The sequence below is a fragment of the Protobothrops mucrosquamatus genome, unplaced genomic scaffold (assembly GCF_001527695.2).
Source record: "Protobothrops mucrosquamatus isolate PMUCROS unplaced genomic scaffold, P.Mucros_1.0 scaffold2626, whole genome shotgun sequence".
In the NCBI taxonomy this organism is placed as follows: Eukaryota; Metazoa; Chordata; class Lepidosauria; order Squamata; family Viperidae; genus Protobothrops; species Protobothrops mucrosquamatus.
In genome coordinates this window covers 113166-137737 of record NW_015388680.1, presented here as the reverse complement: position 1 = coordinate 137737, position 24572 = coordinate 113166, and the positions used below count along the sequence as shown (strand labels likewise).

The following is a 24572-nucleotide window of genomic DNA, read 5'->3' as shown; positions in this document are numbered from 1 at the left end:
TCCTCTCCGGACACGAGTTCGGAGGAGGATGAGCCCGGTCCTGGCATCCCTGGGAAAGTGAGTACGGAGGTGTGTGGAGACAGGGAGCAGAAGGCTTCCAGCTCAATGGAGCAGCTACAGCTGGAATGACCGGATGGGAAGCAGGCTGAGCCTGAGCAGATGGAGCTGCAGCTGTGGCACGTTAACTTAGAGCAGGGGTAGGCAACCTTGGCTCTTTTATGACTCATGGACTTCAACTCCCAGAACTGACTCAGGAATTCTGGGAGTTGAAGTCCATGAGTCATAAAAGAGCCAAGGTTGCCTACCCGACTTAGAGGCTTCAGGTGAAGAATGGGAGCAGCTACCTGTGGTCAGGAAGATGAGGAGATGGAGTCCACCCCTCCTCCTGATCCAAGGATGTGCAGAACAGAGAGGTGACAGGAACAAGCAGTCGGCCAGGTTATTCGCGAGGCGACAGCCTCGCCCACTGTGAAGGGCCGTACTGGCGTTACCTATTTAATCCTGCCCAAAGAGATGGGCGTTGCTGGAACATATCCAGTTTCCTTGCTCCGTGTTCCTGCTTCTCGTGTGTGCCCTTGAACCCATGTTTGAACTTTGGACTGACATCTGGACTGAGTATCGTGCTTTGCTTCTAGCCAGCAACTTTTGCGTCGCTACGTGCAGTCGCTCAAGTCTTGCCAAGCTTGGTGACTGAACCTGCTCTTTGTGTCGGCTATTTTAGAACTGCTGGGGTGGGATGGGGGTGAATAAAGACCTTTAACTCACTGCGGTATGTGTGAATGAGCAGGGCAGCACAATTGGGGACAGGCATCTGTCTGAAAGTGGGACGTCACGACAAATGGAGAGAAGGAACTATCCCTCCCCCCATTTCAGACTACCTTTTCCTGATCTTCAGAATAAGAGAGAAAAGATAAATAAGAGTACTTAATAATAATAATAATAATAATAATAATAATAATAATAATAATAATAATAATAATAATAATAATAATAATAATATAGTTGGAAGGGACCTTGGAGGTCATCGAGTCCAACCCCCTGCTCAGGCAGGAACCCTACACCATTTCAGACAAATGGCTGTCCAGTCTCTTCTTAAAAACTTCCAGTGTTGGAGCATTCACCGCTTCTGGAGGCAGGTTGTTCCACTGGTTAATTGTTCTAACTGTCAGGAAGTTTCTCCTTAGTTCTAAGTTGCTTCTCTCCTTGATCAGTTTCCACCCGTTGCTTCTCGTCCTGCCTTCAGGCGCCTTGGAGCTTGACTCCCTCTTCTTTGTGGCAGCCCCTGAGATATTGGAACACTGCTATCATGTCCCCCCTCATCCTTCTTTTCATTAAACTAGACATGCCCAATTCCAGCCACCGTTCCTTATGTTTTAGCCTCCAGTCCCCTAATCATCTTTGTTGCTCTTCTCTGTACTTTTTCTAGAAGAAGGCGAAAGAAATATCAATGGACATATGTTTGGAACCAAATAGTTTATTATTGTTCACTGAAACAAAGTGATATTTTTAGAGAAAGTTAATACGGAGGTCCTTGATTAATTGGTGTTTTTTTTTTTAAATGTATTCATAAAGTAGCAAACCCTTCCCCAATTTGTGTCATTCGCTCACATTATTTGTCTGAAGTATTTGGAAATGAGGCAGTTGGTAAGGCAAACGCTTAAAATACGTAAAAAGGCTCTGTGGAGTTTGTCCCTGTGGTTAAAAAGGAAAGGAGAACGGAGCCACCGAAAATGACTTTTCAATTCTTCCACAAGATACTAACTGTGCCGTATGACTTGGGGTCACTTAGTATCGTCCTCTCTAATCTTCTTTTTGGGGTGTTCGTAAGAAGCACAAGGCTGGCCTGTGCTTACTTTACCAGTTTAAGCTTTGGTGAATTCTGTGGAACAGTTGTGGGTTTTCAAGAGATCTTCTAAGTAAGCCAACGTTCCTGTTTTCACTGGGTAGCCTTCAGATGCTTCCTCCACCCTTCGCACGTGCTCAATGGCCCTTTCCAGGATGTTGTCTCTTTCAGGAACGCTTGTCTCTCCTATGCCCGCTTCCTCACCTACAGTTCCTGATTTCATATACTGCAGCATATAAACCCGAATTATTTCTCCCTGCTCTATCACGGTCCTCCCGATGTCTGGGAGGTCAGTCTCCTCGGCCAGGCTCAGCAGATGTAGCAGAGCGTGACACAGTTGCATTCGGAGGCTAGCGCTGTATTTGAACTCTAAGAAGTCTTCGGCGTTCTCGCTCCGCTGCAAAGCGGTCACCAGCGCCTCCCAGATCTGGGAAAACTGCTTGGGAGTCCCATAATGCCTCCTCTCAGAGGGCACGGAGAGAGCTGCGGCGGACTTGATGCGGACTTTAAAATTCTTGCAGGACTTCACCGCAGATGTGAGGGCATCGTAGGCCTTGCCGGTCCAAGGGGCTTCTCCTAAAGAATTCAAAATAGGTAAAATATTATTTATTTTTAAAACCAGGCTTATCAGGAAGCCAACAATTGCTCCTCGACTCCTCCAACGAGATTCGTGATATTTTTTGTTAGTTTCCAGCAAAAATGAATTAACGACCACAGCATTTGTTTTAAGGGACCACTGCATTCACTTAACAACTGCGAAAGCTGGAAATTTACTTCCGGTCACGTGGGTTCCTTGAATTACAACCATAACAACATACAACTGTTCTTCCAATTATGGTTGTAAGTTGAGGACTACCTGTAGGCTCCAGCTACTACAGTTAAATCCATGGGTGAGCTTTCTCCAGGAATTTGGGCAGCGTCTGTGGAAAGTAGGACAAGATGTCCCTCTCGGTCTGGTCCAGCTGCCTCTCTGCATAATCCTGCACCCCACAGTCTGTACACAACCAGAAATTACGGCCAGTTGACACAACAAGATGGGAGGGGAAGTTTGTGTTGATAAAAAGCTGGGGGGGGGGGCGTTCTGTATTTACCCATGTAGTAGGGCTGTAGTATTCGTATTTATCCTTATTATCTTTCTTACTCTCCCCTTATTGATAATACAGGTAGTCCCCAACTTACGACAACTGACCCCAAAATTTCTGTTGCTAAGCGAGAAAGTAGTTAAGTGAGTTTTGCCCCATTTTACAACTTTTCTTGCCATGGTTGTTAAGTTAGTAACACAATTGTTAAGTGGATCTGGCTTCCCCACTGACTTTGCTTGTCAGAAGGTTGCAAAAGGGGATCACATGACCCCGGGAGACTGCAACCGTCGTAAATATGAGTCCATTGCCAAGTATCTGAATTTTGATCACGTGACCATGGGGCTGCTGCAATGGTCGTAAGTGTGAAAAATGGTCATAAGTCACTTTTTTTCAGTGCTGTTGTAATTTTGAAAGGTCACTAAATGAGCTGTTACAAGTCGAGGACTACCTGTGTTACTATGATCATCATCATTCTGTTGCTTTTGCATGCAGACTGAGAGCTTCTGCACTGGAGACAAATCCCTGGTGTGTCTAAACACACTTGGCCAAATAAACTATTCAATCCAATGGCGCCTAGAGCAGGGCTTTTCAACCTTTTCACCCATTGTACCACTTTTAGGATATGGCAATATCCAAGTACCACCAGTCGCCTAGCAAGGGGTCAAAAACTTGTTGACCCAAAACAAGAGAGGAAAAAGTGATGAAGTACAGGTAGTCCTCGACTTGCAACAGTTCGCTTAGTGACTGTTCGAAGTTACAATGGCACTGAAAAAAATGCCCCCCCAAGCCACAGCCGAGCAAGACACCTGCCTGCACGCCCAGCAACGCTCTTCCTCCTGTCCAAGGTTTTCATTGTTGTGAGCATTTATGTTGAGGATTGGCAGCAGGGGTGGGGTGGGGGGGGGGTATCTGGTTTTTATTCCCCCCCGTCTGCTGGGTGGTTGCAGCAGGTTTTGGTCACTTCACATGACTCTGGGACACTGTGACCGTCATAAATATGAATCAGTTGCCAAGCATCTGAATGTAAATCTCAAGACATTCCAGCTGATCGGCGCTTCTTCGGGGCTCAGCAGAAGCACCAGGATCAGCGCCGAGCTCCAGCTGGAGCCTGGCGCTGATCCTGGCGCTTCCACTGAGCCCTGACAGCCCTGCAGCTCCAGCCATCTCTCGCTCAGGCTTGTGCGATGCTGCCACCGGTTCAGCTCATTCCCCTCCCCCGCTACCACTTTTCTAGGATGGTTGTGTACCACCTGCCAGGTGCCAATGTACCACAGGTGGTACCCGTACCACTGGTTGAAAAGCCCTGGCCTAGAGACACGCTACTGTTTTTACTTACCCAGTGGCAAGGCAGGGTTTTTAAAGACGTTTCCGAAGGCATAGCAGGCGTTCCAACGCACTTTCATCGTGGCCTCGCTCTGCACCGTCGAAGTCAGAACGTGGATGGATTCCTGGATGGGTTGGAGGAATCTGGGACTGGCGATGTGGGACGGCTGGAGAAAATGAAGGAGGTTCCCCAGGGCTCGGACAGCGTTGCTCTTGACCTGAAAGAGAGATTGAAAAAGTCTGTTGCTTGCACTGTAAAAACTAGAGCTGTTCCTGCCTTCAAGTACTTGAACGATGTCAGGAATCCATCTTGCTCTGTACTCCGGCCTTTCGGGCCTCTGAGCCAGTAGGATGGACTAGGGCAGGGGTAGGCAACCTTGGCTCTTTTATGACTCGTGGACTTCAACTCCCAGAATTCCTGAGCCAGCCATGCTGAGGAGAAATTGAGAGGTTTCCAAGCTGAGCCATGCTGCCTCAGGAATTCTGGGAGTTGAAGTCCACGAGTCATAAAAGAGCCAAGGTTGCCTACCCCTGGATTGGGTCTTCCTGAGGACAAGGGCGCCACCTTTCAAGCCATCCACTTCCTCTCCTGCAAGCTAAGAGCGTGTAAAAATTGGATTGGGGTGATATCTATAGAGGTTCTCAGTCATCCAGGTCATGGTTGTCCCAAAGGTGCTTTTTCAAGAGGCAACTGGACGATGTCTTCAAAGAAAACCAAGAAAGTCCAGTTGCCTCTTGAAAAAGCACCTTTGGGACAATTGGGAGGATGTTTATTCTGGAGTGAGCAGCACGGTGGCCTGCTGGTAAAGACGCTCGCCTCCCACTCGGAAGGTTGAGAGTTCAATTCTAGGTAGCAACAGATATTTCTCTCCTAGGGCACAAAGAAAAAATACAGTAGTGGCCAAAATTGTGGAAACCTTTTGGGAAAAGATGTACAGTAGAAATGCCACCTTTGGTTAAGTTTCCACCCATTTTTCTTCTAATTGCTTTATAACTGTAGCCTTGTTCACTTCATCATACTATTTTACATCACTTTCTGGGCAACCAGTCAACTCTGTGCACCATTACTTTGATTTTATTACGTTTTACAAGCTCACTCAATGAAAGAACACGAAAAAACCCAACCAACTGGATAGCGATCCCATAACACACTGACAAATGTCCTCCTCTCAGCTTCAATACAAGACATCAATAACCGGATCCTACTGTGATCGGATTGGCTCATTGCCAAAACAAGATGACACCCGATTGGCTTTCTAAACACTCATGCTCATTGGGCTACAATCAGATGAAGGAAAGCTGCCTGATATCAACCTAAGCAAGTTGTGCTTCCTTTGTCTGGTTATTTGGTTATAACTTTTCATAGAATACAGTGCAGATAATTGAACAAATTTTGTTGCATTACATTCTTGATTAAATTATCTTTCCATTGATATATAATTTTATGGTACTACTCCCCCCCAAAAAAGTGGTCTTGTTAGCCATCAAACCTCAAATATACACTTTTCCCAAAAGGTTTCCACAATTTTGGCCACTACTGTATGTGCTGCCAACTCTGTGTAGGTGTCAGGAAGGGCATCTGTCCAGTAAATGCTCAGCTCCATCCAGTCGCCTCCAACTCTATCCCAAATTAAGGGACTGCAGGGTCATAAAAAGGGAGATGTCTACTTCTGACTACTGGATTTGGTTTATTTACAGAAGCATTTTGACGTCTTTGTCTTGCTTTTCTTATATCCTGAAGCGACATTCTGCATCCTATAGACCGGGGTAGGCAACCTTGGCTCTTTTATGACTCGTGGACTTCAACTCCCAGAATTCCTGAGCCGGCATGGCTCAGCATGGAAACCTCTCCCTTTCTCCTCAGCATGGCTGGCTCAGGAATTCTGGGAGTTGAAGTCCACGAGTCATAAAAGAGCCAAGGGTGCTTACCCCTGCGAGACAGAAAACCAGCAAATTATGTACTTGGTATAGGCTCGGTCTACTGGTTAAGGCACCAGGTGAGAAAGCAGGAGATTGTGAGTTCGGGTCCTGCCTTAACCATGAAAGCTGGCTGGGTGACGTTGGGCCAGTCTTTTTCTCTCAGCCCAATTCACCTCACAGGGTTGTTGTGGGGACAAATAGGAGGAGGAAGGTGTGCTGGTTATGTTTGAATTATTTGTAAAAATAATAAAGACAGGAAAGAAGCAAATAAACCGATGTTATTGTAACATTCCATTGTTTGTTTTTAATTAGTGTTTCTTTTCTCTCAGAGATGCTGTCACATTAGGAATTTGTATTTTTGTCTCTATTTTATGAGACAAAAATACAAATACAAATCATACTGCAAACACTGTCCTGAGAAGGCTGTACGGATGACACACAAATACTTTTTAAAATGCTGCAAACACAACCCCCTGTGGTCAAGAATCGTCTGTAAAAATGCAGTTGTCAAGCTTCAAATTCCCTTGAAAAGAACCAGCCTGTAGGTTAATTATGTGCTATCAATTCATTTTCAATTCCTAGCAACCACATAGATATATTTTCTCCATGAGCCTGTTGAATAAACGGTAAAAAAAAATTGTTGTGTTACAGGGAATTGTATACTATCTATTGATATTTCTCTATTTGACTGATTGATTTTTATCCTGCCTTTATTGCTTACTTACTCAAGGTGGCAAACATGCCTAAAACGCCTGCCTCCCCTATTTTCCCCACAACAACGATAACCCTGTGAGGTGGGTTGGGCTGAGAGAGGAACTGGCCGCTCTTCTCTTCCTCTTCCTCCAGAAAATGGCTTCAACTGTTTTTCAAGGCAAGACTTGATTCCTGCTGATTTCAAATTAGTCACTCAGGGGTCAAATTTAGTCAAAGGGCAACCATTACCTTTTGACTCCCTTCCTTTGAATTATTTTCCATTCCAGCCACCCTTTCTAACAAATTAATTAAGAACTGGGGCACAAGTTTACTTAATAAGTAACTCAAGATGGCAAACATGCCTAAAATGCCTTCCTCCTCTTATTTTCCCCACAACAACCCTGTGAGGTGGGTTGAGCTGAGAGGGAGTAACTGGCCCAAAGTCACCCAGCCGGTTTTCATGCCTAAGGTGGGACTAGAACTCACAATCTCCTGTTTTTTCAGTCACCCAGCCATTTTCATGCCTAAGGCAGGACTAGAACTCACAATCGCCTGGTTTCTAAGTCACCCAGCCGACTTTCATGCCTAAGGCAGGACTAGAACTCACAATCGCCTGGTTTCTAAGTCACCCAGCCGGTTTTCATGCCTAAGGCAGGACTAGAACTCACAATCTCCTGGTTTGTTAGTCACCCAGCCGTTTTCATGCCTAAGGCAGGACTAGAACTCACAATCGCCTGGTTTCTAAGTCACCCAGCCGGCTTTCATGCCTAAGGCAGGACTAAAACTCACAATCGCCTGGTTTCTAAGTCACCCAGCCGGTTTTCATGCCTAAGGCAGGACTAGAACTCACAATCTCCTGGTTTTTTAGTCACCCATCCGTTTTCATGCCTAAGGCAGGACTAAAACTCACAATCACCTGGTTTCTATGTCACCGAGCCGGTTTTCATGCCTAAGGCAGGACTAGAACTCACAATCTCCTGGTTTCTAAGTCAGCATCTTACCTGCTACACCAAACTAGCTCTGAAGACAGAAAACCCACAATAGATCCATTTTCAAATGAACGTCTTCCCCATTTAAATAAGTAACTCTTGACTTTTCTGCCCTTCACAGGTTAGTCCATCTCACCACATTATTTGTTCTGACTGGATCCCTTGGTGTTGATCTTGGCACTTTCCCACTTATATGTAACCTGACAAACTTTGCCTGCCAAACTGTCCAATTTCAGCTGTGCCTCCATTGCTGCCTACGTACAAGCACACACAGGTACAAATCTGGAGATACTTGCCTTATCTTTGTCTTTCGATGCCTCAATTGCTGATCGTAACATTTTCAGGAGCAATAAGTCTGAGAACTCATCCTGGAAGCTTTGTCCCATTAATTCCCTGTTTCCCACCAAACAAAAACAAAGAAATCAGAAACTGCTCCAGCTGGATAAAAAATACCAACAAATTCAATACCCACACAGGGGTCCATCTTAAAGCAGTCCCTGCAATTTATTCCTTTTGTATCCTTCATTGTTTTTAAAGAGGGCTTGATTTGGAGAGACTAGGGTGTTTTTTTTTAAATAACGTGTTCATATCTGAGAAGACATTAGAAAAATGTGGCATTATGAGTGAGGTGGGCAATCTCTAAATCTGATAAATAAAGTGGCTTGGAGTTTTTATTCTCTTTCCTCTGTCCCTTTCAGCATACAATTGGATTAGATGTAGTATTCATTTGAAAATGGCCTCTCGGAGTTCATTCCCTTCCTTCAGGATGCTTCTGTGTGTTTTTCTTTCAATAATACCAAAATGATGTAAGCCACGGAGAGTTGTTTTGATTATGGCCAAATAAAATATGTTAATAGCTGAAAAATGAAGTTGCAGTTCCAAAATTCAGGTATCCCTTGACAATTTGGATAAATACAAAATCTCAAAACACAGGCTTAGGGGTCTAGACCAGGGATAGGCAACCTTGGCTCTTTTATGATTCGTGGACTTCAACTCCCAGAATGCTCAGGAATTCTGGGAGTTGAAGTCCACGAGTCATAAAAGAGCCAAGGTTGCCTACCGCTGGTCTAGACCAGTGGTCCCAAACCTTTTGGGTATCAGGGATCAGTTCCGTGGAGGGCAGCTTTTCCACAGACCATGTGTGTGTGTCTCTGTGTGTGTGTGTGTAATAATAATAATAATAATAATAATAATGATAAAGTTGGAAGGGACCTCGGAGGTCATCTAGTCCAACCTCCTGCTCAGGCAGGAAACCCTATACCATTTCGGACAAATGGCTGTCCAGTTTCTTCTTAAAAACTTCCAGTGTTGGTACATTCACCGCTTCTGGAGGCAGGTTGTTCCACTGGTTAATTGTTCTAACTGTCAGGAAGTTTCTCCTTAGTTCTAGGTTGCTTCTCTCCTTGATTAGTTTCCATCCGTTGCTTCTTGTCCTGCCTTCAGGCGCTTTGGAAAATAGCCTGACTCCCTCTTCTTTGGGGCAGCCCGAGATATTGGAACACTGCTATCATGTCCCCCCTCGTCCTTCTCTTCGTTAAACTAGACATACCCAATTCCAGCAATCGTTCCTTATATGCTTTAGTCTCCAGTACCCTAATCATCTTTGTTGCTCTTCTCTGTACTCTTTCTAGAGTCTCAACATCTTTTTTACATCGGGGTGACCAAAACTGGATGCAGTATTCCAAGTGTGGCCTTACCAAGGCATTGTAAAGTGGTATTAATCACATGCATGCGCAGATGGGGCTTTACTTGCTTGCATGGCCTGGTTCCTGGTAGACCATAGACCACTGACAGTCTGTGAACTGGGGGTTGGGGACCCCTAATCTAAACAGCACACAACTGAGGCAAACATCCACTAGTTCGGTGTTTTTTGAACTTGGTAACTTTAAGAGGTGTGGACATCGACTCCCAGAATTCCCCAGCCAGCATTCTGGGAGTTGGAGTCCACGTCTCTTAAAATTGTCAAGTTTGAAAAAACATTGCTAACTTCATTCAATAAACATAAAACAAGAACCGACGTCTCAAGATAGAACTTTTTTCACGATGGCATACTGTACTAACTTTCTGCCTTGGGCCTCAGAGAGTTGATTTATCTTAACACGGATTAAAAGGCACCAAATACTGTCAGATTAAAAAAAAATCTCCAAGCCCTTTGAAACGTAAGTGTAATTTTTTGAAGCTGCAGAATTGTTATGAATTGCATAGATAGTCCTTGCTTACTGACCACAATTTGGACCAGCAACTCAGTCAGTAGGTGCAAAATCATGTGACTGCCTCACAATTTTACTTCTGCATACTTCCATACCGCATAGTATTAATTCTGCTTGTTGCAAGTGAAAACGCACACCAGTTGCGAAGTGATCATGTGACTGAGAGACTGCGACAGTCATAAATGTGAGGATCGGTCACAATCCTTTTTAGCACTGCCGTAACTTTGAACAGTTGCTGAACAAAGCAGTTGGTAAGCGAGGACTAACTGTAATGTAAGGTTGCTTTTCTGTTTTGAATGCGTGCTCCCGGAACTTAGATTCAGCATTAAAGGAAGGAAATAAAATGTAAGAAGAAATAATCCTAAACCAGCAACCTACTTGTTGATGATCAGAGTGTCGGTCAGATTGCCCAAAGACCAAGCTGCTTTGGCACGGACATTCGGAGAACTATCACCAAGCGAATTCAGAATTGTGTTGGCCGTGTCAGCGATGAACATCACATCCTAAGATCAGATATTGGTCATTAATGTATGGCTATTTCTTCCCACATACTCTGCTACATATCTGTGCAATTTCTTCCTCGACACCATCAAAGTTGGAAGAATTTGCCTTTTCCTCTAAGGAAGCAATATTGTCTTAGACTTCTGTTCATCATCTTATTAATCTTTAATCACAGATGAGCTATATTCCAGAAGGGAGAAGTTTCCTGAAGATGGGCTCCAGCACGAGTCCAAAAGCTCAGAAGAGTAAACCTCAGGTCCCGGTGACTGACCCGGATTGGATCTTGCAACATTATCCTGGGACACGTATTATTTGCCTTCATCTGTGTCTCCAAACCTGTCTAATCCCCTGATTTTACAAGGACTTTGGAGTAAGTTTTCATTTCATAGCTGTCACCACTATTTAGAAGCAATTGCAGTTGAAACAATTGCCTCAAGACACGAAATTTACTCATATCCTCATCGCAATCTTATCTTTGCATATTAATTGCTTTCGTATATTTGCTGGTGACCTTGTGATTCTACGCTGCTCTTCAGAACCAAACCCTATTTGACTCTCCTTTCTTGTTGATCACTTCCTTTTGTAACCAGCCCCCAACCTCATTTCAATTTCAATTGCTGAGCTATTTAGTCTTGCATTTTTTCCCCAAGAGACAGACAGATAGACAGATAGATGGACAGACAGATGGACAATTCATTCATTTATTCACTCACTCACTCACTTACTCACTCATTCATTCATTCATATGAAGGCAAATATAAGTGTTGCAGGATCCAATCTAGGTCGGGCACCAGGACCAGAGATTTAGTCTTCCAATCTCTTGGACTTGTGCTGGAGCCCATCTTCAGGGAACTTCTCTAGCAGAGTGTGTCCTTTGGACTGTTCTATGCATAGTATTTATATGGTACCTGGTTGTGTGTAGCTTTTTAGTTGTTGATTGGGTTGTTGAGCCAATGACTTAATAGCCAGCCATCAACACCCCAACCAACAACTAAAAAGCCACACACAATCAGGCACCGCATAAATACTACGCACAGAATAGCCCAAAGCACACGTTCTGGTGAGAGAGAGGTTCCCTCAGGATGGGTTCCAGCACCAATTCAAAAGCTCTGGTCCCAGTGACCGACCCAGATTGGATCCTGCATTTATAAGGCTGCCCAACTCAAGTGTGACTCAAGGTGATTGTGGATATGCATCTCTGTAGTTTATTCAAAAGTGGTTTGTCACTGTTTTCTGCTAATGTTTCAACTCCCCTATCTGGCCCACTGTCCTGGGATTCCCTAGTGCTTGCCAATTACTTTTGAGATCAACCAAGGTTGGCTAGATGCTGCCATCTGCTGAGGCAAGAGACCTCACTTGCATGCAGAGATTTAAATGCCTGGGGTGTTTTTTTTCCTGCTTTCGGACAGGACACACCATAGAACTTCCACTCTAATGATATTTCAGAAGTCCTAGCCCAGGGGTAGGCAACCTTGGCTCTTTTATGACTCGTGGACTTCAACTCCCAGAATTCCTCAGCCAACATGGCTCAGCATGGAAACCTTTCTTTCCCCTCAGCATCGCTGGCTCAGGAATTCTGGGAGTTGAAGTCCACGAGTCATAAAAGAGCCAAGGTTGCCCCGACCTAGCCGATTCTCTCAGACCCATTGCTAAGGTAAATGCTGGAGCCTTGGTGTGTTTTTTTTTTCTTTCTTCACTATCGATTATCTTTTCCACAAAAGCCACAAGTGGCACAAAGAGCCATGGAAAGATACATGCTCGGCATCACAAGACAAGATAGAAAGACCTGCCCATGGATTAGAGAATGGAAAATGGAATGGAAATGGGCTGGTCACACAGCAAGAAGAACTGAGGGCAGGTGGACCAAGGCCCTCATGGAATGGATCCCGCTTGATTTAAAAAGCATCCAGGAAAGAGACCTAAAACAAGATGGATCAACGATATCAACAAGTATTGGGGGCCCAATTGGCAAAAAAAAAGCTCAGGAAACATGCAGAACAGGCCTTTATCCTGGACGTGGATAGACATGGCTAAAATGATGATGATGATCTTTTCCAGACAAAAATGGGGGTTCTCTTGCTTAGTTTTATGTTTTTCTAATTTTTAAAGAAGAGACACCTGGATTCAGGGGGCTCTAAAGTTATTATAACTATGATATAATAATAATAATAATAATAATAATAATAATAATAATAATAATAGTAGTAGTAATAGTAAAGTTGGAAGGGACCTTGAAGGTCATCTAGTCCAACCCCCTGCTCAGGCAGGAAACCCTATACCATTTCAGACAAATGGCTGTCCAGTCTCTTCTTAAAAACTTCCAGTGTTGGAGCATTCACAGCTTCTGGAGGCAGGTTGTTCCACTGGTTAATTGTTCTAACTGTCAGGAAGTTTCTCCTTAGTTCAGTGGTTCTCAACCTTTTTAATGCCGCGACCCCAACTGATCGTAAGTCGAGGACTAAACCGGTCGTAAGTCGAGGACTAAACCAGTCGTAAGTCGAGGACTAAACCGGTCATAAGTCGAGGACTACCCAACTGGTCGTAAGTCAAGGACTTTCCCTGCCCGGGAGCGCCGCGCATGCGTGGTTCCGCCCCCTGCGCCGGCCGAGGCATAGCTGGCAAGCGGCAGAGATGGAGCAGGCCGACCACCAGCTGGCCCAGCCCAAGGGAGGTAAGGCACCTGCCGGAAAAGGGGAAAAAAATGGCGGACAAAAAAAATGGCGGACAGCCTTGCTTGGCAACCCCCGTGAAATGGTCGATTGACCCCAAATGGGGTCCCGACCCACAGGTTGAGAACCACTGTTCTAGATTGCTTTTCTCCTTGATCAGTTTCCACCCGTTGCTTCTTGTCCTGCCTCCAGGCGCTTTGGAATTATCATAAATTATCATTAATTATCATAAATCATAAACAATGTGGCAAAGATTTTCCACATGATGATTAGTATCTGGGAAGAGTGAGGGGCTTTTGTGCAGAGGAAAAAAGCTGGCGGTTAAGCATCGCTCTGATCTGAGAGCAGATCCTGTCAACTACTCTTTTACAAAACACTGAAGGTTTTCCCCCAGCAGTACAAAACAAGATTCCTCCGTCTCCAGGCACAACACTGCTCAGGTGGTGTTGGTTGAGGAAGTTTCATTCCAGAGCCAGATAAAGCAACGCCCGAAGCAGCTCCAGTTCTTTACCTGACGGAGGCAGGGGAAGAGAACGTAGACCCCGAGCGCCCGTGAAGCTGCGGCTTTTACCAGAGGATTCTCGCTGTGGCTGAGCCCAAGAAGGATCGTGATGCAGAGGATCTGCTTGTCGTCCTGCATCAACAACAGAAAGAAGCCAGTCCTTGAGCACCGCAAAACGTAAACTCAATCTACTAACGTGTTTCACCTGGGGAGTAAATTAAAATGCCCAATGTGGAAACTGCCCCAAAGGGTGGCAAAGCACTGGCACAATGTCTATGGAGATTCTCAGTCATCTGGTTCATGGTTGCCTCAAAGATGCTTTTTCAGGAAGCAATTGGACTTTCTTTGTTTTTCCTTTGAAGACGTTTCGCTTCTCATCCAAGAAGCTTCTTCAGCTCTGACTGGATGGCGGGGAAGGGAAGGATTTATATTCGTTGCAGACATTCTAAAAGAAGGCAAATGACCAGCTGTCTGCAAGGAATATAAATCCTTCCCTTCCCCACCATCCAGTCAGACCTGAAGAAGCTTCTTGGATGAGAAGTGAAACATCTTCAAAGAAAAACAAGGAAGTCCAGTTGCCTCATGAAAAAGCACTTTGGGACGCTGGTACAATGTACCATAATAATAATAATAATAATAATAATAATAATAATAATAATAATAATAATAATAATAATAATAATAATAATAATAATAAAGTTGGAAGGGACCTTGGAGGTCATCTAGTCCAACCCCTTGCTCAGGCAGGAAACCCTATACCAGAGGTAGGCAACCTCGGCTCTTTTATGACTCATGGACTTCAACTCCCAGAATTCCTGAGCCAGCATGGCTCAGCTTGGAAACATCTCCCTTTCCCCTCAGCATAGCTGACTCAGGAATTCTGGGAATTGAGGTCCATGAGTCATAAAAGAGCCGAGGTTGCCTACCCCTGCCCTATACCCATGGTGGCGAACCTATGGCACGGGTGCCAGAGGTGGCACTCAGAGCCCTCTCTGTGGGCACGCGCGCCGTCACTCCAGTCCTAGGCCTTCAGCTGGGTTTTATAAAGCCTTTTTGCTTTAGGCCTCTGCTGCCGTGTGCAAAAAAAAAAAAAGGTTCAATCTAAAATCAATTTCAACTTCTCGCAGGGAAAAAAAAGATCTCGCAAAGTTGGAATTGATTGATTGAACTTTTTAGTCCCACCCAGTCTGCCGTTACCACTGCAGACACGCCCAGCCAATGGGTCACCCCCACCAAATTGGCCATACCCACCCAGTTAGCCACACTCACCCAGCACCCGATGATACATAAGTGGGTTTTGGGTTGCAGTTTGGGCACTCGGTCTCTAAAAGGTTCGCCATCACTGCCCTATACCATTTCGGACAAATGGCTGTCCAGTCTCTTCTTAAAAACTTCCAGTGTTGGAGCATTCACCGCTTCTGGAGGCAGGTTGTTCCACTGATTAATTGTTCTAACTGTCAGGAAATTTCTCCTCAGTTCTAGGTTGCTTCTCTCCTTGATTAGTTTCCACCCGTTGCTTCTTGTCCTGCCTTCAGGCGCTTTGGAGAATAGCTTGACTCCCTCTTCTTTGGGGCAGCCCCTGAGATATTGGAACACTGCTATCCTGTCCCCTCTCGTCCTTCTCTTCATTAAACTAGACATACCCAATTCCATCAACCTTTCCTTATATGTTTTAACCTCCAGTCCCCTAATCATCTTTGTTGCTCTTCTCTGTACTCTTTCTAGAGTCTCAACATCTTTTTTACATCGTGGTGACCAAAACTGGATGCCGTATTCCAAGTGTGGCCTTACCAAGGCCTTGTACAGTGGTATTAATACTTCACATGATACCTTTTTAGAATGACTTACTGTCAGGTGCAAAGAACCAGGACTGTATCATCAGGTTGCAGTTAAGATGATTTACTGCTCAAGCCTAGACACAAGAATCTAGTCAACTAAGGTTCAATGGGAGACTGGCACCCGATAAAGGTCAACGGAATTTAAGAGGGTGGACTTAAGACCATTTGTGGGAATGTAACGATGCTAAGCTTATGACCTGCTTAACTACGCCCCCACCCCACCTCTGCCTGGTCTTCGCTCACACTTACAGGGGAATAGGAGGGGAAGTCAGAAACAGTACAGTTCTCAACAGATGTACTGGTTCACAACATGAAATGACCGTATGGCATTTTGCCAGCTTCGCAGTCTCAGCAAGCACCTCTGTCTGCCAGCAAAATCAAGCAACATTTACTTATGATTTTTCAAAATCTTGCATTTAGCAAAACAAGGACAAACACAGGTCCTAGCAATAGCAACAGCACTTAGACTTATATATCGCTTCACAGTGCTTCAGAGCCCTCTCTAAGCGGGTTACAGAGTCAGCCTATGCCCCCCCCCAGCAATCTGGGGGTCCTGATTTTACCGACCTCGGAAGGTTGGAAGGCTGAGTCAACCTTGAGCTGCTCAGGATCAAACTGCTGGAGTGAGCGGTGAGTTAGCCTGCAGCACTGCATTCTAAGCACTGCGCCATCACAGCTCTTCCAGCCATGCACTTACGGGGAGACGGCTGAAGGCTTCTGGCAAAATAGAGGAGAGGGCATTACAGGTGCTGGTCTGGAGAGTTGGGTGCTCATAGTTTTGGAGGGCAGCTGGTACTGGTCCATTGAGCATCGTCGTCCAGAATGTCACGACCTAGGCGGTTGAAAAGAAAATCCTTGCAGAGAATCATTCACAGAGAGACTGTGTTTCATGAATGAAGTTAAGGCAAGGGTTACTGTTTGTAAACACACATATCTTGCCATCGTTCATTTATTTTATTTATTAGATTTTTTATCCTACCTTTATTGTATTTAGAAATAACTCAAGGCAACCAATATATAACACTCCTTCCTCCTCCTTTCCCTACAACAACAACCCTGTGAGGTGGACTGGGTTGAGAGAGGAAGTGGCCCATCATCTCTTCCTCTTCCTCCAGAAAATGGCTTCCATTGTTTTTCAAAGGCAAGACTTGATTCCTACTGATTTCATATTAGTCAATCAGGCATCACTGGGAGAAAAGCAGGATTGTTACCCTTTTGACTTCCTTCCTTTGCATTATTTTCCATTCCAGCTGCCCTGACTAACAACTTAATTCTAACGAGTGAAGAACTGGGGCACAAGTTTACCCTATTTATCTTTCCTGCAGAATTTTAAGATAAGATAACCTTTATTGTCATTTTTTTTTACTGTGGGCCCAACGGCACACATCAAAAATGAAATTTAGCTGCCCACTCTCAAAGTGAAACACCTACATGACACACACCTAAACATACTATGTACAACATATGTATAGAACCTACACCCTTACATATAAGTAACATATAAATATTAATCACTGTCCACCTTGGATACATAACGGAAGGAGGAAGCTTTGAGAGTTCACAAGGTTAATACTGTATGGAATAAAACTGTGACTGAATCTGGATGTTCTGTTTCAGATACAACGGAGCACCCTCCTCCCAGAAGGGAACAAGGAAAACAGGTCGTGAAGAGGATGTGTAGCGTCCCAGACAATCCTGCATACTCTTCTCAAGCAACGCTTATGTGCTATGTCCTGGATGGGAGGGAGGGAGCTGCCAATGATCTTTTCTGCTGTCCTCACCACTCTCTGCACTGCCTTCCTGTCTGAAGCAGGGATGCCTCCAAACCAGACTGTAATGCTGTATGACAGGATGCTCTCAATCGTCCCCCTGTAGAAAGTGGTCAGGACAGGGGAAGGAAGATGTGCTTTTCTCATGTGACGCAGAAAATGCAGGCGCTGCTGTGCCTCCTTCACCAGTTTCTCACTGTTCAGCGACCAAGCCAGCCTGCTCATTAGCTACACACCCAGGAATTTGATGTTTTTTTATTTTATTTTATCCCTTCATTGTGGTTTATAGGGACCTCTTCACTACTGTGTGTTAATTCAGCTAACTTAAAAGCTTTTTCAACTGGAGATGATGGGGAAATGTTTCAAATGCAAAGAAAAACAAAGCTGATTTCCTGGCTGTGGCAAATGAAGCAAAAGAAAAAATTATATCCGCAATCTACATATATGTTTGTAATATTTTAGATATTATATTTTGTATTTTTTATTTCTTGCGCCTTTTTAATCGAAATGTGATGTGAATGTGCCATGCGATAAATAAATAAGAAAGAAAAACAAAACAGGGGACAGAAAATACAATCTCATAGTAGTACAATACACACCAAGTCAAGGGGTACCCGTTGATCTGCAACTAGGTCTGGCTTGTACTGTTGTATTATACCCACGCCAAGTTCATCCAGAAGCTTCCAGAAGCAAGAAAAAGAAAGGAATATTAGAAAGGAATATTATGGATTTGCAAAGGGAGATGCCATAGGGCAGGGGTCTTCAAACGTGGCCCTGTTATGACTTGTGAACTTCAGCTCCCAGAATTCCTCAGCCAGGCACGCTGGCTGAGGAATTCTGGGAGTTGAAGTCCACAAGTCATAAAAGGATCAAGTTTGAAGACCCCTGGCCATAGGGACACAGTTATACAGAGAGTCCTCAACTTACAACATTTGTCTAGAATCCGTTCAGAGTTACGAAGGCATTTAAAAAAGTGAATTACGGTCAATCTTTGCACTTATGACGGTTGCGGCATCCCCATAGTCACTTGATCAAAATTTGGGCATTTGGCAACCAGTCTGTATTTATAACAGCTGCAGCATCCCGGGGTCGTGTGATTGCCATTTGTCACCTCTCCAGCTGGCTTCCAACAAGCAAAGTCAACGGGATAAGCCAGAGTCACTTAACAAGTGTATGATTCACTTAACAACTGCAGTGATTTGCTTAACAACCATGGCAAAAAAGGTCATAAAATCAGGCACGACTCACTTAACGGACACATTGCTTAGCAAACAGAAATTCTTCTCCCAATTATGGTCATAATTCAAGGACTACCTGTACTGGACTAGAACTAATATTGCAATAAATCACAATATGGTTTAGTCTGGATTAAGTTATTCAAGTGTGATTTATGTACTAGCTATAGCTTAACATGAATCTCATTACTGATAGGTTTTCCTTCTTTTCAGAACAAATCAAGGAAAAACAAATGAAATGAAACCCTGTTGGTTTCTTTGAGGTATTCTCACAATTTTTTTTTGTATGAATAACATTTAATTCTAGCATCTAAGTATAGTTTAGTAATTTAAATCACCAAATGGAATCTCTGAATCCACAAAATAAGTAATTTTGAATCAAGCCATTCTTTAAAGCAATGGCACAACTAGATCGTTTTTTAAAAAAAAAAAATCATGTAAAGTTACGTTTCTTTAAGGATTTCCTGTAAGAAACATTTTTATCAACAAGGAATCAGTATTTCTAAAAGCTAAATACCATTCTCCATAAAATAAACCCATATAAATTGGCTTGCCTGGGCTGCACTGAATGAAGAGAAATTGTCTTTGGCCGCATATAAAATATATAAGTTAGTTAATGCACTGTATATAAATAGATAATAAATAATAAATATATACATATGTAATGTATGTTTATTTTTTAAATATGTTATGATCTTTTGGGGCTACATTATTAATTTTCCAGGGCCACATGTGGCCCGTAGCCTGCAACATGAACACATCTGCATTAAATAGATATTAGTACTTACTTTTGCCCCATGGAGTTGAAGAGATGGATCTGTTTCCTCCATGCATTTACAAGCCACTTCACCAAGTTCTAGTAAACAGCTTTGAGCAAGGGTAAAATAACCCTTGACAAGCAGCACTAAAACCTATAATAGATTGAAGCCACAAGGGGAAGGAAAGGGAAGAAACAAAATGGGAGTTTTAATATTCAATAGAAAACCTATCATATGACAGTGAACGTATCTAAATTGTTATTTAAATATTATTGCCAATAACAACTGTGATCAAAGAGGGCTGCCATTTTTTCATTTTATTCTCGTCATATATTCTTCTTTTTATTTTGAATTATATATAAATATTTTTAAATAGTGCTCAGAGTTGTTTACACAAACTGGGCACCTATATACACTGAATAAACTAAAAAATAAAACAAAATACAAATTATAATTTCGGTCAGCTCTCTGATTTGAAAAACTGAAATAAACTAGCCAGCATATTAAAGGTGAACAGAGGTACCGTCACTTCCTATGGGCTTTCAGATGAATTAATCTGCAAGCTGAACACTACTTAAGGATGCATCCCAGAGCAAGGTTCTAGTATCTAATGCAGGGGTAGGCAACCTTGGCTCTTTTATGACTCGTGGACTTCAACTCCCAGAATTCCTGAGCCAGCTATGCTGAGGAGAAAGGGAGAGGTTTCCATGCTTAGCCAAGCTGTCTCAGGAATTCTGGGAGTTGAAGTCCATGAGTCATAAAAGAGCCAAGGTTGCCTACCCCTGATCTAATGCATCCTAAATTAAGTTAGGACAGTGAAGCTGTAGCTGTGCTGGGAATGGTTACTGCATCTCTTTAATAACTTTGGGAGAGCCACCCAGTCATTAGAAACGGAATAAATAAATTTATAGAGCTAATTAACCTGTCGACAAAATATAACCAAGTGGGAGTGCGATGGCTCACGTGGTGAGGGCGCTGGGTAAACCATCAGCAAGCCCACGTTCGAGAGCCGAGTCCTGCTGCATGACGGGGCGAGCTCCCATCACTCTCGCTCCAGCTCCCGCTGACCCACCAGTTTGAAAATGGGTGACCGCAAGCAGATAGATGGGTACCACTTTGGTGCGCAACGTAACAGGAACGTGAAACGAGCCCCCCAACTGGGCGTCCCCTGAGCAATGGTGATGTCACCAGCTAATCCTTTCACCCTCTGGAAGTGCCCTGGCGCTTCCGATACAAAAGCAAGTAAATGTAACTAAGTATCTTGACAACATAAGCTCCAGTGGGCAACGTTCGCTTTATTTATTATTTATTAAATTTATATGCCACTCCCTTTCGCTACCCGCTAACTTCCTTAGTGCCCTAAAGTTTCTTTATTGCCACTCGATATCATCACCACGGTGCCCGTTCTATTAGCAACCCACCAGCTCTCTCTCCTTGTTCATGTACCTGCAGGGCCTCCAGGCGAACTGGAGAGGGTTCGTAGGTACTAACAGTTGACAGACAGCTGGTGTCACTATCCGAATAGCCATCTTCACGGGGCAACACAGCGAGAGAGATGCAGAGACGCAGGAACCAACAGGGCTCAGCCGGTGTCTTCTCCGGGGCAAGCGATGGTTCTCCTGAGGCCAGAGTGGGCTCTTTGCGCCATTTGGGTGCATCGGAACGGAACAGCAGGAGGGGTGCGCCATCGCTCATCCCCGAAGAGACGGGCTGCTGCAAAAGGAGACGCACCTCGGGCAAAGGGGCTTGAGCCGATACGATGGAACCTAGTAGGGTCAGACTTGACACTCGAACATTAACATCTAGGAATAAAAAACACACACACACACACACAGATGGCACACGTGGAGCAGCTATTCTAAGCCAAAGAAAGACGGCGGCATATAAGCAGCGATCACGGCGCAGGTGGCTAGATTCTGCGCAGCAGCACTGGGGATTCGCCAGAAACATTTAGTAAGGTCTCGAAAGTTAAATCTGTCCTTCCACCCCAGAGAATTTTAGCTCCGGGTTCATGCAGAACTCTCACTTCGGAGATAAAGCTGGCCCAAATCTTCCGTATTTTTGTTATAGCAGGATTCCTAGGAAACCCCTGGCTGAACTAGGATGCAACCAAGGCAGGCATGCTCAGTTACAGGTAGTCCTTGACATATGACATAAGAAAACCTACCCACTACGGTTGTATATCATGATGGTTTTAAAAGGGGTCAGTCTCATGATTGACCCAATTTTACGCATTTTGTGGCGGTGGTTAAACAAACGCAGTGGTTGTAAATACAAACCTCATTGTTCACTAGGGCGCGACTGATCACATGACCATGGCATGCTGCAAGCCACCTCACGTGAGCGCCCGCAGTTCAGTCATGTGAAGGGGGGGCGACTGTCAGAACTTTGCATCCATGTTGTAAGTCTCCTTTTTCAGGTAGGTTGTAAATTCGAATGGCCGCTAAGCGACCAGTTGTTAAGTCAAGGGCCCCCTGCGTATTATTAATTCACACTGCCTTTCCTACAGCAAATTATTCTCTTTTAAACCGTAATGCAAAAAGCTCAGAGATGATGTCCAACAGAAACAGGTATGAAGCAAACGGAAAATCTGTTCTGCGGGACAGCTTCACAATTCCATATGCCAGTGGTGGCGAACCTACGGTACAGGTGCCAGAGGCGGCACTCAGAGGTGGCACTCTCTGTGGGGACGCGCACCGTCGCCCCAGTCCTAGGCCTTCAGCTGGGTTTTATAAAACCTTTTCACTTTAGGTCTCCGCCGCCATGTGCAAAAAAAAAAAAAAAAAAAAAAAAAGTTCAATCAGTCAATTTCAACTTTGGGCGGGAAAAAAAAAAGACCTTGCAAAGTTGGAATTGATTGATTGAACTTTTTAGTCCCACCCAGTCTGCCGTTACCACCGCAGCCACGCCCACCCAATGGGCCACACCCACCCAATGGCCACACCCACCCGGCACCCGACGATGCATAAGTGGGTTTTGGGTTGCAGTTTGGGCACTCGGTCTCTAAAAAGTTCGCCATCACTGCCATATGCCATTAATAAATTGATATTATATGGGGAATTCCTCACATCCACACCACTTTACATGGATGGCTCACAACCACATGTACAAGATCTAACGCACTGGATAACAATTTCTATAGAGACACATAGGTGCACAGATTATGCGCTGGCATATTCCTGTGTCTTTTAAAAGAACAAAAACGTGTGAGCTGAGCAAAAAAAAAAAACCCAATCCAATCCAAAACTTCTAAAAAACAGATGGGATAAACGTGTTGGACCCCACCATCTGATGCTTCTGTTAACGGCCACACGCAAAGTTGCTTCATCCAAAACATGCAGCTGGACAGTATGTTTTACTGCAAATAATACCGATGACAAAACCGCTGCGCCCAGGATAACATAAAATAACTGCATACCTTTGTGTTTAATGTATGGCTTTATCTGGTTCCATACTCTTGATAGCAGGCCAGGCTTTAAACGGTTGTACGGTACATTTGAGACCAGATTGGCAAGGCACTGTCAACAAGGAAGATAGAAAAGTATAAGTAGTCCTCGATTTATGACCACAAAGGAGCCCAAAATTTCTGTTGCTAAGCAAGACAGCTGTTAAGTTGTCCCAAAGGTGTTTTTTCCTCCAAAAAAGGCAACTGGACTTTCTTGTTTCTTTTCCTTTGAAAAAGTTTTGTTTCTCATTCAAGAAGCTTCTTCAGTTCTGACTGAAGTCGGAACTGAAGAAGCTTCTTGGATGACAAGCAAAACATTTTCAAACAAATAATAATAATAAAAAAACAGGAAAGTCTTGTTGCCTTTTGGAAAGGGACTGTTGGGACAACCATGACCTGGGATGACTGAGAATCTTTATAGACGGGGGTTAAGTGAGTTTTGCTCCATTTAAGTGAATCACTGCTGTTGTTAAGTTAGTAACACGGTTGTTACTTCCCCATTGACTTTGCTTGTTGGAAGGTTGCAAAAGGGGATCACATGATCTTGGGACACTGCCAATGTCTTAAATATGAAACAGTTGCATGACTCTGGGGCATGCTAGTTGCCAAGAGTTTGAATTTCCATCATGTGACCACAGGCGATGCTGCAACTGTCATAAGAGTGAAAAATGGTCCTAAGTCATTTTTTTCAGTGCCGTTGTAACTTCGAAAGAATAGAATAGAACAGAATAGAACGGAACGGAATGGAACGGAACAGAATAATAGAATAGAATAGAATAGAACAGAACAGAACAGAACAGAACAGAATAATGGAAGAATGGAATGGAACGAAATGGAATGGAATAGAATAATAATAACAGAACAGAACAGAACAGAACGGAATGAAATAATATTAGAATAGAATGGAATGGAATAATAGTAATAGAATAGAATAGAATAGAATAGAATAGAATAGAATAGAATAGAATAGAATAGAATAGAGCTGGAAGGGACCTTGGAGGTCTTCTAGTCCAGCCCCCTGCTCAAGCAGGAGAACGTATACCATCTCAGACAGCTGAATGTCTAGTCTCTTCTTAAAAATCTCCAGTGACGGAGGACTTTTGTTCTTTCTGAGGAGAAGGCAGAGATGACAATGCCTGGGTGGGAGTGAAAACAGTTCAAAGCATCTGAAGGCAAGGCAAGAAGGAATGGATGGAAACTAATCAAGGAGAGAAGCAACCTAGAAGTAAGAAGAAACTTCCTGACAGTGAGAACAATTAACCAGTGGAACAACCTGCCTCCAGAAGCGGTGAATGCTCCAACACTGGAAGTTTTTAAGAAGAGACTAGACAGCCATTTGTCTGAAATGGGATAGGGTTCCCTGCCTAAGCAGGGGGCCGGACTAGAAGACCTCCGAGGTCCCTTCCAACTCTTGTTATTCTGTTACTCCGAACTACGAGAAGTTGTAGTGCAAAAGCAACATCGGTAGGCAAACACTGACCTTGATTATCTGGGTGAGGGTCTGGGACGAAGATTCGGCCACCAAAGCCAACAGCATACAGCGGTGAAGTTCTCGGATGCTGGAGGCGATGCTCACGGAGAAGGGCGTGAAGGCTCTCTTGTGATCAATGGCATCTTCGGCAATGGACAGGAACTGCTTGGAACCTTCCAAAATGGCTGAGAGAACTTGAAAAGCACCGGCCCGTGTCTGCAATAGAACAAAATCGTTAAAGGAGTTGAGCCTAGACACCTGGGGGGGTGTCCAAATTTCAATGTTTCTCAACCTTGGCCACTTTACGATGTTAGGACTTCAACT

The 24572-nt window shown here is 44.1% G+C and overlaps 1 protein-coding gene across 1 annotated transcript in view; it reads right to left on the bottom strand.

Moving 5' to 3' along the window:
- Positions 1-1458: 1458 nt before the first annotated feature.
- Positions 1459-24572, bottom strand: part of HEATR6 (HEAT repeat containing 6) — a 38343-nt gene continuing 15229 nt past the window's right edge. Inside the window, exons 10-20 of the mRNA XM_029285973.1 lie at positions 24258-24464; positions 22751-22850; positions 20779-21134; positions 19363-19485; positions 17939-18019; positions 16268-16402; positions 13742-13864; positions 10439-10563; positions 8147-8243; positions 4262-4466; positions 1459-2419 (exon numbers count right to left, since the gene is read on the bottom strand). Coding sequence (XP_029141806.1) covers positions 1863-2419; positions 4262-4466; positions 8147-8243; positions 10439-10563; positions 13742-13864; positions 16268-16402; positions 17939-18019; positions 19363-19485; positions 20779-21134; positions 22751-22850; positions 24258-24464 — 2109 coding nt within the window. The 3' untranslated portion in view covers positions 1459-1862. The remainder of the gene's footprint in view (positions 2420-4261; positions 4467-8146; positions 8244-10438; positions 10564-13741; positions 13865-16267; positions 16403-17938; positions 18020-19362; positions 19486-20778; positions 21135-22750; positions 22851-24257; positions 24465-24572) is intronic.